The sequence below is a fragment of the Orcinus orca genome, chromosome 11 (assembly GCF_937001465.1).
Source record: "Orcinus orca chromosome 11, mOrcOrc1.1, whole genome shotgun sequence".
In the NCBI taxonomy this organism is placed as follows: Eukaryota; Metazoa; Chordata; class Mammalia; order Artiodactyla; family Delphinidae; genus Orcinus; species Orcinus orca.
The window spans coordinates 41,213,014-41,229,191 of NC_064569.1; the positions used below are offsets into that span (position 1 = coordinate 41,213,014).

Sequence of the window (16,178 nt, forward strand, 5' to 3'; positions counted from 1 at the left end):
TCTTGGCTATTGTAAATAGGGCTGCTATGAAGATAGGGATGCACGTATTTGGAAAAGCTCTTTCATACAGTATAAAGCCAACTAACCAATTTAGAAGGAAGGATATAATTAGAAAATCATCTGTTAGCAACCATCATAATGATAACTGATTAGGGCAAGAATCATCAATAAACACTAAAACTGATAGGTAAAAGTTTGAAAAGTAATAGGATATTTACATAGTCTTGAAGTATCTCCCCACAAGATACTTATCAATTACAAAAGACAAATTTACAAGGGAGAAAACTGGCATATGCCACTTTCACTAAATGGCCAAAGTTAACATTGCCAGTAATGGAACCAATCAATAGCATGTGCATCCTAATATGATACACAGAGAAGAATTCAGTATCACTTCTTAGGTATTACTACCCAAAGTGCATCAACTGAATTTAATCATGAGAAAACAACAAACCCAAAGTGAGGGATATTCTACAAAATAACTGCCCTGTATTCATCGAACTGTCAATGCCATGAAAATACAAAGAAAGACTCAGGAACTATTCTAGATTAAAGGACAAGAAAGACATGTCAGATGACTGACATGAGATGACTAGCGAAATGTGGATAAGTTCCATAGCTCGATAATGGTATTGTGTCAGTGTCGAGCTCCTGATTTTGATCATCGTACTGTGGTTGCATTAAGAGAATTTCTTGTTTCAAAAAAAGGCACATTGAAGTATTTAGGTGTTAAGGGGCATCATATCTGCAACTTACTCTTTAATAGTTCAGAAAAAGAATAATTCTAGGTGTCTGAAAAGAGATAGGCAGAAAGCTAAAGCAAACTTAGTAAAAGTTAACATTTAAGGAATCCGGATGAAGGGTATGCAGAAATTCTTCAGATTATTTTTGCAAATCTTCCACAAGTCCGAAATTATTTTTTATTTAAATGAACAAAATATCCACACACAAAGGTTTCAGTGTAGACAATAGACTGGGTGGGGGGTGGTGCGTGCAGAGTTAAAAGCAGGGTTGGACCATTTAAAAGGCTATTGTAGATTAAGGACAGAGGTCATGGAAGATAGCAGAGTAGGAAGCTCTAGGAATTGGTCCTTTCACCAAAAGAACTATTGAGCTGGCAAGAAATGCTTAATTACTTTGAAACTCTGGAATCCAGTCCAACACTTTCAGCATCCAAGGGAGTGCCTGATGAAGAAAGAGGCTGGTAAATTTTATTTAATTTCAGCATTTGGCATAGCACCTATCATCCTCCAGCTCCCAGTCCCATGGGAGGCAGCAGTGGGAACAACAGCCCAAGATCCTGTTGCAGCTTGCTGGTGCTAGGGTGGGCAATAGGGATCTTGTCCTCCAAAAATAAAGGTTATGTGTCTTTCTTTCTTTCCTTCTTTTTTTTTTTGGCCACACTACACAGCTTGAAGGATCTCAGTTCCCCAACCAGGAACTGAACCCAGGCTACAGCAGTGAAAGCCCAGAATCCTAACCACTAGGCCACCAGGGAACTCCCAAGGTTATGTGTCTTGATCACTGCTTTTGACTGCTGAGGAGCTGGCAAAGAGGCTCACCATTGTTTCAACCCCCATGGCTGAAGTGGCTTCCCTAACAAAGTGAGATGAAGAGATTCAAAAAAAGAGAACACTCTCTTTTTTCCTTGTCTTTTCTTATTGGATCCAGGCATTTAAGGAAATCTCTTTCAAGTCACTGATGGGGTGGAGATAACAGAAGCGACTTTAGTGACCATATACAGCAAGGAATATAGTCTTTGCAAAACTAGTTTGGAAGAGTCACTAAACTTAGAGACAACTGCAGCTTTCATCCAGTAATGACAGTAATCTCTAAGAAGGGAGTAGAATCTGATTTCCAGAGTTACCACATTACAATACTCAAAATGTCCAGTTCTCAACAAAAAATTACAAAGCATACAAGCACATGAAAAAATACTCAATGTTGCCAATTATTAGAGATATGAAAATCAAAACCACAATGAGGTATCACCTCACACCAGTAAAAATGGCTATCATCAAAAAGTCTACAAACAATAAATGCTGGAGAGGGTATGGAGAAAAAGGAACCCTCCTACACTGTTGGTGGGAATGTAAATGGTGCAGCCACTGTGGAAAAAATTATGGAGCTTCCTCAAAAAACTAAAAATAGAGCTACCATAAGATCCAGCAATCCTGCTCCTGGGCATATATCCAGAAAAGACAAAAACTATTATTCGAAAAGATACATGCAGCACTATTTACAATAGTCAAGACATGGAAAGGACCCAAGTACTCATCAACAAATGATTGGTTTAAGAAGATGTGATATATGTAGATACACACACACACACACACACACACACACACACACACACACACACACACAATGGAATACTACTCAGTCATAAAAAAGAATTAAATATTGCCATTTGCAGCTACATGAATGGACCTGGAGAAAATTATACTAAGTGAAGTAAATCAGACAGAGAAAGACAAATATTATATGATATCACTTATACGTGGAATCTAAAAAAATAATACAAATGAATCTATAGGCAAAACAGAAACAGACTCAGACATAGAAAACAAACTCACAGTTTGCAAAAGGTAAAGGGAGTAAGGAGGGATAAATTAGGAGTATGCAATTAACAGATACAAACTACTATAAATAAAATAGATAAGCAACAAGGATTTACTGCGTAACACAGGGACTTAACTATACTTCAATTAAGAAAAATTACGAAGCATACAAAGACAAAGGAAAATACAGCCTATTCACAGGTAAAAAGAAATTGACTGAAACCATCCTCTAGCAAGCCCAGATACTAGACTTACTAGACAAAGATTTAAGTTAACTGTCTTTAATATGTTCAAAGAGCTGAAGGAAACCATGGACAAATAACTAAAGGAAACCAGGAGAACAATGTATGAATAAGTACAAAATAGCAACAGAAAGACAGGAAGTATAAAAAGGAACCAAACAGAAATTCTGTACAAAAAAGTACAATAGCTGGAATTAAAAATTCATTAGAGGGGTTCAATATCAGATTCAACCAGGCAAAAGAAAGAGTTAGTGAACTTGAAGACAGGAAAATTGAAATTACTCAGACTGAATTATAGAGTATTGAGCAGAGTTCCCTGTGCTATACCATAGGTCCTTATTAGTTATCTATTTTATATATAGTAGTGTGTATATATCACATTTTGTTTATCCATTCATCTGTCCATGGAGGCTTGGGTAACTTCTGATATTTGGCTATTGCGAATAGTGCTGTCATGAACATGGGTGTATGAATATCTCTTTGAGACTCTGTTTTAAAAAAAAAAAGAAAGAAAGAAATTACTCAGGCTGAGGAGCACAAAGAAAAATGAAGGGACTTCCCTGGTGGCCCAGTGGGTAAGACTCCACGCTCCCAATGCAGGGGACCCAGGTTTGATCCCTGGTTGGGGAACTAGATCCCGCATGCATGCTGCAACTAAGAGTTCGCATGCCACAACTAAGAAGTCCGCATGCTGCAACTAAGAAGCCCACGCGCAGCAACTAAGAGTCTGCATGCTGCAGCTAAGAAGTCTGCATGTTGCAACTAAAAGATCCCACGTGCCACAACTAAGACCCAGTGCAGCCAAAATAAATAAATATATAAATATTTTTTAAATAATTAAAATTAAATAAAATTAAATAAATTTTAAAAAAAAGAATGAAGAGGGCCTTCCCTGGCAGTCCAGTGGTTAAGACTCCATGCTCCCAAGGCAGCGGGTGCAGGTTCAATCCCTGGTTGGGGAACTAGGATCTTGTATGCCATGTGGCATGACCAAAAAAGAAACAAAGAAAAAGAAAAATGAACAGAGTGTAAAGGGCCTATGGTACACCATCATATGTATGAACACACATATTCTGGGAGTCCCAGGAAGAAAAGAGGAAAAAAAAAATTTAAAGAAAAAAATCATCAAAAACAGTCCAAATAGATGAAAGACATGAATCTACACATCCAAGAAGCTCAACAAACTTCAACAGGATAAATCTAAAGAATTCCACACCGAGTGCATTATATTCAAACTGGTGAAAAACAAAGAGAATATTCAAAGCAACAGAAAGGAAGTAACTCATCATATATGAGGGACCCTCAATGAGATTAACAGCCAATATCTCATCAGAAACCATAGAGGCCAGAAGGCCGGGGATGATACATTTAAAGTGCTGAAGGTAAAAACTATCAACCGAAAATTCTAAAATAGGACTTACCTGGTGGTGCAGTGGTTAAGAATCCACTTGCCAATCCACCTGTGCAGGGGACACAGGTTTGAGCCCTGGTCTGGGAAGATCCCACATGCTGCAGACCAACTAAGCCTGTGCACCACAGCTGCTGAGCCTGCACTCTACAAACTGCGAGCCACAACTACTGAGCCCACATGCCACAACTACTGAAGCCCGTGTGCCTGAAGCCCATGCACCTGAAGCCCATGCGCCTAAAGCCCGTGCATCTAGAGCCCGTGCTCCGCAACAAGAGAAGCCAGCCCACAATGAGAAGCCCGTGCACTACAAAGAAGAGTAGCCCCCACTCGCTGCAACTAGAGAAAGCCCGCACACAGCAACAAAGACCCAATGCAGCAATAAAGACCCAATAAATAAATAGCCATACGTGGGAAATGTTTAAAAAAAAAAAAGAATTCTAAAATAAAAGAGAAATCAAGACATTCCTCAACGAAAGCTAAGGGAATTCATCACCAGTTCACCTGCCCTATAAGAAATACTAAAGGGAAACGAAAGGGAAAGGCTAAAATGAAAGAATACTAAGTGGTAACTCAAAGTCATACAAAAAAATAAAGATCATTATATCATCAAAAGTATACAAACAATAAATGCTAGAGAGGGTGTGGAGAAAAGGGAACCCTCCTACACTGTTGGTGGGAATGTAAATTGGTACAATCACTATGGAGAATACTATGGAGGTTCCTGAACAAACTAAAAATAGAACTATCATGTGATCCAGCAATCCCACTCCTGGGCATATATCCAGAGGAAACCATAATTCAAAAAGACACATGCACCCTAATGTTCACTGCAGCACTATTTACAATAGCCAGAACATGGAAGCAACAGAGGAATAGTTAAAGAAGATGTGGTACATATACACAATGGGATATTACTCAGCCATAATAAAGAATGAAATAATGCCATCTGCAGCAACATGAATGGACCTAGAGATTACCATACTAAGCAAAGTAAGTCAGACAGAGAAAGACAAATATCATATGATATCTAGAAAGATGACACAAATGAACTTATTTACAAAACAGAAACAGACTCCCAGACTTCAAAAACAAACTTATGGTGACCAAAGGGGAAAGGTGGGGGGAGGGATAAATTAGGAGTTTCAGATTAACATATATATACTACTATATATAGAACAGATAATCAGCAAGGACCTACTGTATAGCACAGAGAACTCTATTCGATATTCTGTAATAACTTATATGGGAAAAGAATCTGAAAAAGAATGGATATATGTATATGTATAACTGAACTACTTTGCTGTACACCTGAAACACAACACTGTAAGTCAACCGTACCCCAATATAAAATAAAATTAAATTTAATGATTTCATATTTTTAAAAAGATCATTACAAAGTTTATATAGATAAATACACAAGATAGTATACCGTATTTTCGGTATGTAACTCCTCTATTTGTTTCTTATATGATTTAAAAGACAAATGCATAAAATAATAATTATAAATCTACAGTAACAGGTACATGATGCATAAAGATGTAATTTGTGACAATAACAACATAAAGAGGGGAAATGGAATTAATGTATGCTCTTTTTTATTAATTGAGATATAACTGATATACAACATTATATTAGTTTCAGGTATACAACATAATGATTTGATATTCATATATACTGCAAAATGATCACCACAATAAATGTAGTTTAATGTATGCTCATGAAGCTAAGTTGACATCATTTCAAATTAGATTGCTATAAACTCAAGATATTAACTGTAATTCCCAGAGTAATCACTAAGAAAGTAACTTTAAAAATATACAAAAAAGAAAATGAAGAGGGAAACAAAATGGTACAATAGAAAAAAATCGAACACAAAAGAAGGCCATATTGGAGGAATTGAGAAACAAAAAAAGATATGACATATAGAAAACTATCAATGGCAGAAATAAGTCCTTCATTATCACTAATCACTTTAAGTACAAATGGATTAACTGACCAATTAAAGACACAGATTGGCAGAAAAGATGTAAGAAAAAAAGGCCAACCACATGCTGCTTACAAAGACTCACTTTAGATACAACACACAATAGGGTGAAAATGAAAAAAAAATGAAAATATTCCATGCAAATAGTAAACAAAAGAGAGCTGGAGTGACTATACAAGTATCAGACAAAATAGAACTTAAGTCATAAATTGTTACAAGACACACAAAGAAAAAAAAAGAGAGACACACACAAAAGACATTTTATATTGATTTAAAAGGCCAATTTATCAAGAAGACAGAATAACTATAAACATGTACACACCCAAACAACAGAGCCCCCCAAAATAAGAATCTAAAACACTGATAGAATTGAAGAGATAAATAGACATTTCTATCATTGAGGACTTCAATACCCTACTTTAAATAATGAGTGGGACATCTGGACAGAATATCAATAAGGTAACAAAAGATTTGAACAACACTATAAACCAATCAGGCCTAACAGACATATACAGAACACTCCACCCAACAATAGCAGAATATATTATCTTCTCAAGGACACATAAAACATTCTCCAGGAGAGACCACGTTAGGCCATAAACCACTTTTCAGTAAGTTTAAAAAGATCAAAATCATACAAACTGTCTTCTCTGAACATAATGGAAGAAAGCTAGAAATCAGTAAAATAAGGAAAGCTGGAAATTTTGCAAATACATGGAAATTAGCTCAGTTTTTTTTTTTTTTTAAGATCACGCTTAAACAACTAATGGATGAAAGAAGAAATCACTAGGGAAATTTAAAAATACTTTGAGACAAATGAAAATGAAATCACAACATACTAAAACTTATGGGACACAGTGAAAGCAGTACTTAAGGGGAATTTTATAGCTGTAAATGCCCACATAAAAAAGGAAGAAAGACCTCAAATCAAATAAACTAACTTTACATCTTAAGGGACTAGAAAAAGAGCAAACTAAATCCAAAACTAGCAGAAAGAAGGAAATAACAAAGATAAGCAGGAAAAAATAGAGAATTTAAAAGATAGTAGAGGGGACTTTCCTGGTGGTCCAGTGGTTGAGAATCCACCTTCCAATGCAGGGAACACGGGTTTGATCCCTGGTTGGGGCACTAAGATCTCACATGCTGCAGGGCAACTAAGCCCATGTGTCACAACTACTGAGCCTGCACACTCTAGAGCCTGCACACCACAACCAGAGAGCCCACGCGCTGCAACTACTGAGCCTGTGTGCTCTGGAACCCACACACCACAACAAAAGATGCCGCATGCCTCAACGAGGATCCCATGTGCCACAACTAAGACCTAACACAGCCAAATAAGTAAATAAATATTGTTTTTTAAATAGCAGAGGATCAAAACCAAAAGTCAGTTCCTTAAAAAGATAAACAAAATTGAAAAACTTTTAGCTACACTGTCCAATGAAAACAAGAGAGAAGACACACATAAATAAAATCAGAAATGAAAGTGGGATATTACTACCAACCTTGTAGAGATTAAAGGATTATAAGAAAACACAATAATTATATACACACAAATTAGATAATCTAGATAAAACAGATTTCTAGAAACACACAAAGTACCAAAACTGACTCAAGAAGAAATTTAAAAATCTCAATAGACCTGTTAACAAGCAATGGAATCAATAATAAAAAACCTCTCAACAAAGAAAAGTCTAGGACCAGATGACTTCATTGGTAAATTCTACCAAACATTTAAAGAATTAACAACGGACTTCCCTGGTGGCACAGTAGTTAAGAATCTGTCTGTCATTGCAAGGGACACAGGTTCAAGCCCTGGTCCAGGAAGATCCCACATGCTACAGAGCAATGAAGCTCATGCACCACAACTACTGAGCCTGCACTCTAGACCCTGCGAGCCACAACTAGTGAGGCCTGCGTGCCTAGAGCCCGTGCTCCACAACAAGAGAAGCCACCGCAATGAGAAGGCTGCGCACAACAAAGAGTAGCCCCCGCTCGCCACAACTACAGAAAGCCCACACACAGCAACAAAACACCCAACACAGCCAAATAAATAAATAAATAAACTTAAAAAAAAAATAATAAGTAAATAAAGGCTTAACACCATTCTTACTCAAGCTCTTCCAAAAAAAGAGAAAGAGGTAAGAGGAGGAACACTTCCTAAGATTCTATGAAGCCACATTATCCTAATACCAAAGCCAGAAAAAGATACAAGAAAAGAACACTACAGACCAATATCCCTTATGAATAAAGAAACAAAATCCTCAACAAAATACTGGCAAACTGAATCCAACAGCACATTAAAATGATTCTAAACTATGACCAAGTGGGATTTATCCCAGGAATGTAAGGGTAGTTCAGATAAGGAAATCACTCAATGCAATACCCCATACAATCATCTCAATAGAAAAGGCACTGGACAAAATTTAACACCATTTTATGAAACAAACACTGAGCAAAACCTTGAAGACACTATGCTAAGTGAAAAAAGCAGTCCCAGTAACATCCAAAAGAATAAAATATGTAGGAATAAATTTAACCAAGGATGTGAAAGACTTGTACATTAAAAACTACAAAACACTGCTTAAAGAAATTAAAGATGACCTAAATAAATGGAAAGACATCCCACGTTCATGGATTGATAAACTCGATATTGTTAAGATGGCAATACTCCCAAAGCTATTTACAGATTCAATGAAATCCCTATCAAAATTCCAATGATATGTTTTGCAGAAACAGAAAAGCTTACCCTCAAATTTGTATGGAACTACAAGAGGCCCTAAATAGCAAAAAACAATATTGGAAAAGAAAAACAAAATAAGAGGAATCACATTTCCCAACTTCAGAGCTTATTACAAAGCTATGGTAATCAAAACAGTGTGGTACTGGCAAAATAGACATATCAACCAATGGAACAGAACAGAGTCCACAAATAAATCTTTACATGTATGGCCAATTGATTTTCAATGAGGCTACAAAGAACATTCAATGAGAAATGAACATACGGCTGGGACAACTGGATATCCACATACAAATGATGTTGGAACCCTACCTCATTTTAGATACAAAAATTAACTCAAAATGGATCAATGACCTAAACATAAGAGCTTACACTATAAACTCTTAGAAGAAACCACAGGGTCAATCACCATGACTTGAATTTGGCAACAGATTCTTGAATTTGACATCAAAAGCACAAGCAACAAAAAGAATAGATAAATTGGACTTCATCAAAATTAAACTTTTGTGAATCAAACAAAGGACGTTATCAAGAATGTGAAAAGACAACCTGCAGAATGGGAGAAAGTATCTACAAACCATATATCTGATAATGATCTAGTAACCAGAATATATAAAAAACCCTTACAGCTCAACAACAAAAGGACAACAACCCAATTTAAAACCGGGCAAAGGACTTGAAGAGACACTTCTCCAAAGAAGATATACAAATGGCCAATAAGCAGATGAAAAGATGTCAACATCATGGTCATCAAGGAAATGTAGAACAAATAATAACAGATACTACTTCACACTCACTAGGATGACTTTAATAAAAAACAGAAAACAACAAATGTTGGTAAGGATGTAGAGAAGTATGAACCCTTGTACATTGCTGGTGAGAATGTAACATGGCTCAGCTGCTGTGCAAAACTGCTTGGCAGTTCTTGAAAAAGTTAAGCATACACTACACACCTTTTACAATGGCCAAAATCCAGAACAGTGACACCACCACATCCTGAGAAGATGTGGAGTAACACAGGAACTCTCACTCATTGCTGGTAGGAATGCAAAATGGTACAGCCACTTTGGAGGACAGTTGGCAGTTTTCTACAAAACTAAACATACTCATACCATATGATCCAGCAATGCCATTTCTTGGTATTTACCCAAAGAAGATGAAAAGTATCTGCACACAAAAATCTGCACAGAGATGTTTATAACAGATTTATAATGCCAAAACTTGGAAGCAACCAAGATGTCCTTCAGGGTTTCCCTGGTGGTACAGTGGTTAAGAATCCACCTGCCAATGCAGGGGACATGGCTTCAAGCCCTGGTCCGGGAAGATGCCACATGCCACGGAGCAACTAAGCCCGTGCGCCACAACTACTGAAGCCCATGCTCCTAGAGCCCATGCTCCGCAACAAGAGAAGCCACTGCAATGAGAAGCCCGCACACTGCAACGAAGAGTAGCCCCCACTCGCCGCAACTAGAGGAATCCCACACACAGCAACAAAGACCTGATGCAGCCAAAAATAAAGAAAGAAATTTATTAAAAGAAAAAAAGATGTCCTTCAGTGGTGAATGGATAAATAAACTGATACATACAGACAATGATATATTATTCAGTGCTAAAAAAAAAAAAGAAGAAATGAGCTATCAAGCCATGAAAAAGACATGAAGGAACGTCAAATGCATGTTACTAAGTGAAAGAAGCAGATATGAAAAGGGCTACATACTGTATGATTTCAGTTATATGACATTCCAGACAGGCAAAACTATGGAGACAATAAAAAGATCAATGGTAGCAAGGGGTTGGGGTAGTGGTGGGTGAATGAATCAGCAGAGCACAGAGGATTCTTAGGGCAGTGAAAATACTTTGGATGATACTGCATTGATGGATACATGTCATCATATATTTGTCCAAACCTACAGAACATTCAATACCAAGAGTGAACCCTAAGATAAACTACGGATTTTGGGTGATTATGCTGTGCCAATGTAGGTACAGAGTGTGTACCACTCTGGTGGAAGATGTTGATAATAGGGGAGGCTATGCATGTGTAGAAGCTGGGGGTATATAGGAAATTTCTATACCTTCCTTTCAATATTGCTATGATCCGAAAACTGCTCTTTAAAAACAAACAAACAAAAAAAACCTCTTTAAGTTACATAAAATTTAAAAAGTTAAGTGTAGCATTATCATATGGCTCAAAAATTCCAATCCTAGGTATATACCCAAAAGAAATGAAAACATACGTCTAGTACAGCATGGTGAATATAGTTAACAATATTGGGCTTCCCTGGTGGCACAGTGGTTGAGAGTCCGCCTGCCGATGCAGGGGACATGGGTTCGTGCCCCGGTCCGGGAGGATCCCACATGCCACGGAGCGGCTGGGCCCGTGAGCCATGGCCACTGAGCCTGCGCATCCGGAGCCTGTGCTCCGCAGCGGGAGAGGCCACAGCAGTGAGAGGCCCGCATATCGCAAAAACAAACAAACAAACAAAACAAACAAACAAAAACAATATTGTATTGCATATTTTAAAGCTGCTAAGAGACTAAACCTTAAAAGTTCACATCGTAAGAAAAAAAAATTTTATAACTATGTATGGTAATGAATGTTAACTAGACTTATTGTGGTGATCATTTCGCAACATATACAAACGTGGAATCATTATGTTGCACACCTGAAACTAATACAATGCTATGCGTCAATTATACTTAGATTAAAAAATGTCTACACAGAAACTTGAACACAAATGTTTATAAACATTTTCTTTATAAACATAGTGCTATGTTAGCATTATTTGTAATAGTCGTCCATCAGTGGATGAATGGTTAAACAAATTGTGATATATACATACGATGGCATATTATTCAGCCACAAAAAGGAACAAATTACTGAAGTATTGATACATGCTACAACACGGATGAACCCTGGAAACATTAGGCTCAGTGAAAGAAGCCACACACAAAAAGTCACACATTATATGATTCCATTTATGTGAAATCCAGAATAGGTAAACGCATAGAGACAGAACGCATGTTACTGGGCACCAAGGAGAGGAGGGAGGGAGAAATGGGGAGCAATTGTTTAACAGGTATACGGCTTTCTTCTGGGGTGATGAAAATGTTTTGGAACTAGACAGAGGTGGTGGTTGTGCAACACTGTGAACATACTAAATGCCACTGAATTGTTCGCTTTAAAATGGTTAACTTTTTGTAATATGAATTCCGCCTCAACCTTAAAAAAATGAAAGAAAAAAGTTTTAAGAAAATTTTAATGTTTACTCTTTTAATAATAGCTTTATTGAGATACAATTCATATACCATACAATTCACCCATTTATAGTGTACAATTTAATTGTCTTTACTGTAGTCAGAGTTATGCAATCTTTAAATTTAAAAAATTTTTATCAGCCCCCCCCCACAAAAAAAACCCCGGTACCTATTAGCAGTCACTCCCCATTCCCTCCTCTCCTACAGTCAACCACTAATCTACTTTCTGTCTCTATAGATTTGCCTCTTTTGTACACTTCTAAGAAACAGAATCATATGCAGTCTTTCGTGACTGGCTTCTTTCACTCAGCATATTTTCATGGAATTTGCTTTATTTTAAATATAAAGTTTGTGCCATGTATTAAAACGTAAGGATAAAAGTAAGGAGACTATTAAAGGACCACTTATGAAAAGAATACAATCACTGAATGCAATGGCAGATCAAGAATCAAAAACAGGAATCCAGCTAAGATGAATTTTTATAAAATATAAACCAATAGATGTGAAGCAAAACCATTATAAGATGCAGTAGAAGCAAATCAAGGTAAAACAAATACGTTAGGGAAAATATTTTACAAAACAAATTGCTGTCCAAAAGAGAATATTTTCCCTAAAAAAGGTTTAGGAAAAGTAATCACAGGTTTAGTTAAAAAAAGAAACAGGGAGAGCAAAGAATCATTGTCTTTGAGTATAAAAACTCCTCCAATCAGTGTTTCTCAAAATGTGGTCCCTGGACTATGTGCATCAAAATCATCTAAGAACTTGTTTTTAAAATATCAGGGGTTCCCTTGTGGCGCAGTGGCTGGGAATCCGCCTGCCAATGCAAGGGACGTGGGTTTGAGCCCTGGTCCGGGAAGATCCTACTTGCCGCGGAACAACTAAACCCGTGCACCACAACTACTGAGCCTGCATTCTAGAGCCCTCAAGCCACAACTACTGAGCCCGCGAACCACAACTCCTGAAGTCCGTGCACCTACAGCCCACGCTCCACAACAAGAGAAGCCACCTCAATGAGAAGCCTGCACACCGCAGCGAAGAGTAGCCCCCGCTCGCCACAACTAGAGAAAAGCCCACGAGCAGCAACGAAGAGCCAATGCAGCCAAAAATAAAATAATTTATTTTAAAAAGAAATTATATTTCTGGTCTGTGCCCCAGACAATCACCAAAGATGGGACGCTGTAAACTATTTTTTATAAGTTTCCAGATGACTCTCATAAACACTAAAGTTTGAGAACTAACTTAATATCTAATTAACACAAATTAATGCAAATAATTAAATGTGTGTAGGAGACAAGAGAATCATGACAGCAGTAAAGTGCATGAAAAAGAGCAAGGTGAAAGAGAGCAAAGAAAAAAAATGTTTGCACATTGCGCTGTTGAGAAAACGTAAAGTGATGTTTGAAAACTCTTGTTGATTTGATCTTGGAAAAAAATTCCAAATGTGTAAATATGCAAGCCATTCTACTAATACTTGTGAGGACCACTCAGGATATGAATAGGAAGGCACTCATAAATGTAAAGTTGCATGGCAGAGAGAGCACATAGTTGATACCCAAATGTTTGTTGATGTCAGACTATTTTTATAGCAAGTACTGTTACATTTAATTATCTCCATCCTTAACTCTGATAACCTAGACAAAACTAAACTTTTTGCAGCAGTAATCTTTACACGAACAACAGCATAAATTGTCAACTATTATGTCACATACTGACGTGCAAGTTCAGGGTCAAGACATTTACTTTCAGACCAAGTTAATCTCTGTTTTTATGGTAAGACTTATGTAAACAAGGACAGACAAAATTAGAGTTAAATTTCTCAAGGCTAAGAGCACTGCATGATAGAACTCAAATTTCCCTGAAAATCACTAAAATATGCATTCAAGGACAGCCTTTATTATTTTAACTGTAAGCAAAGATTCCTGAAGATGAAGTATTAAGTTCTAATTCATAATTTTACTTCAGTGAGGAAATTCCACTTTGGCTTAGCAGAGTTAAAGAAAGGAAGTTCACTTTTATAACTCAAAGGAGCTCACTAACAGAATGAAAAATTTGTCCATTTTCCCCATAAAAGGCATCCTCCCACTATAAATTCATAAACCTAATTAAAGTGCTAAATTCTAAAGTCTCTTTGACTCATTTAGATTAAGCCTTACAATGTATCTGGAAACCCAATTATATTCCATCAAACATTAAGAAGCAGATGTTTCAACATTTCCAGACATGGCTCTTACACACCTTGTAAATAAAACAAACTATACTGGGGGAATGAAGTAGGTAACACATGAAAATATATTACATGGGAGGTTATGTTGCTTTCAAAGGAGATTTTTATTTCTTATCAACATTTGGCTTGATACATGAAGGTCTAGAAGCATCTAAGAACTCTTTTTGACACTTTTTCATTTCACAGCTTATGTTTCAAAAGTCAGAAACCCTAGAATTGAGTAAAGCCTCAAAGCAGGTTAAGATACAGATGTGTGGACTTCTTCCTTAAAGGTTTCACATTTCCTCCCAATAAGCAGTCAACCAACATTCATCATTAAGCCCCAACTCCCTAAACACCTCTCACATGTTCAACGTGGCCTCTTCTTCACACAAGTCCAGTGCAACCTATCCACACGCGCACACACACCAACAGTCTCCAAGTCACCCACACTGGCACAAAAGCCTCTCAACATTCATCTGGTTGCTAATCAAGGGCTATTCTTGACACTGCCTGTTATCTCTTTTTCCCTTTCTACCGCAATACTCACTACTCAAAACAACAAAAGAAACAAGTTCGTTTTCTCTAACCACTGAGAGCTTCTCTAACTCTATACACCTCTCTCTCTTTTCCCCCCTTATTCTCTATCCTGCCTTTGTTATTCAGAAGGTGCAGGGTCTGGGAAAATCTCACTCACCTCATGCTATAGGCACCAGCACCCAGTTCCTGGCCGATCCCGGAAAGACTAGCATCAAAGTCCTGCACCAGCCCGGATTCAATCACCTCATCGGCCAGAGGCAGCTTCAGAGCCCAGGCCATCCTGGCTCCTTCCTTGCCTCAGGAGACACCGTTTCTCGTACAAAGGCGAGCAGTGTGATTCTACCCAACGCAAGACTGCAAGACTGTAGAAAACTCCAAACCAAGATCTCCCCCGCAGTACTCACCAGCCGCCCCCAAGCCCCACCCGCACTGCCCACACAACTAATCTCCCGCACCCTTGTCTCCTCGCTCTTGGCTGCCCTGACTTCCAAAAATCCCTACCCCCACCCCCACCCTCACCTCCACCCCCGCCCAGCTCTCCGGAGCCGCGCGAGGGTCCTTTGGCTTCACTCTTCCCGACTGCCCAAAGGCAACCCTGGATTCCTCGCACTCCCACTCTTTGGGCTCTCTCCTTGAACTCGTGGTGGTCAGTCGCTGCTTTCTAAACAGACCAGCAGCAGCGACCCGCTACCTACCCTGCGCGCCCACGCCGCTTTCCCACCTTTTCCCCCCGCCCCTTTCTGCGGGAAACCCCCCCTCCCTCCCGGGAACCAGTCTCCCTTTCCCCTCCAGGCCTCGCTTCCGGTCAGTCCCAAAATCACTTCCGGTCACCCCTTCTCAATCCCACGGCTCTTAGAACCAAATCCAGGTTTCTGCTGAGTCGACTCCCAGCCCTCTGCAGCCCCCCACGGCCTCAAAGCATGGGTGGAGAAAGCTCAGCACCGGCTTGAATCCCAGACTCGCCAGGTTCCTCCACCGCCCACCGCCCCAGCGCCAGCCAATCATGGCGCCCTCTTCCTTCTCGGGTCCGAAGAACGTGTATCACCCTGACGCTAGCCAATGAAGAAGCGACTTCGCCGGCCTCGGCAGTGATGATAGGCTAGCTACGCCACGGCTCTCTGCCCGCGGGAGATGGGCGGGGGGATCTGGCAGAGGAAACGGCGTGCGTTCAAACGTCCCGCCTTGGGGCTACCTGAGTTCTGGCGTCCGCTAAGTAAGCGAGTCAGCACCCTACGGCGTGGG

General features: G+C 38.8%; 1 protein-coding gene across 7 annotated transcripts in view; it reads right to left on the reverse strand.

Annotated features, from left to right (window-relative positions):
* Nucleotides 1-15,428, reverse strand: part of TFCP2 (transcription factor CP2) — a 51,128-nt gene extending 35,700 nt beyond the window's left edge. For 3 of the 7 annotated variants that reach the window (XR_007470024.1, XR_004485562.2, XR_004485563.2), the window contains exon 1: nt 15,094-15,427. Coding sequence is in view for 3 of the 7 variants with exons in the window: in XM_033436285.2 (XP_033292176.1) it covers nt 15,094-15,215 (122 nt within the window). In the remaining 4 variants the exon portion in view is untranslated. Of the gene's footprint in view, nt 1-15,093 lie in introns of all 7 variants that reach the window. The other 4 variants (XM_033436285.2, XM_033436284.2, XM_004274319.4 and 1 more) reach the window with 2 other exon arrangements.
* Nucleotides 15,429-16,178: the final 750 nt, after the last annotated feature.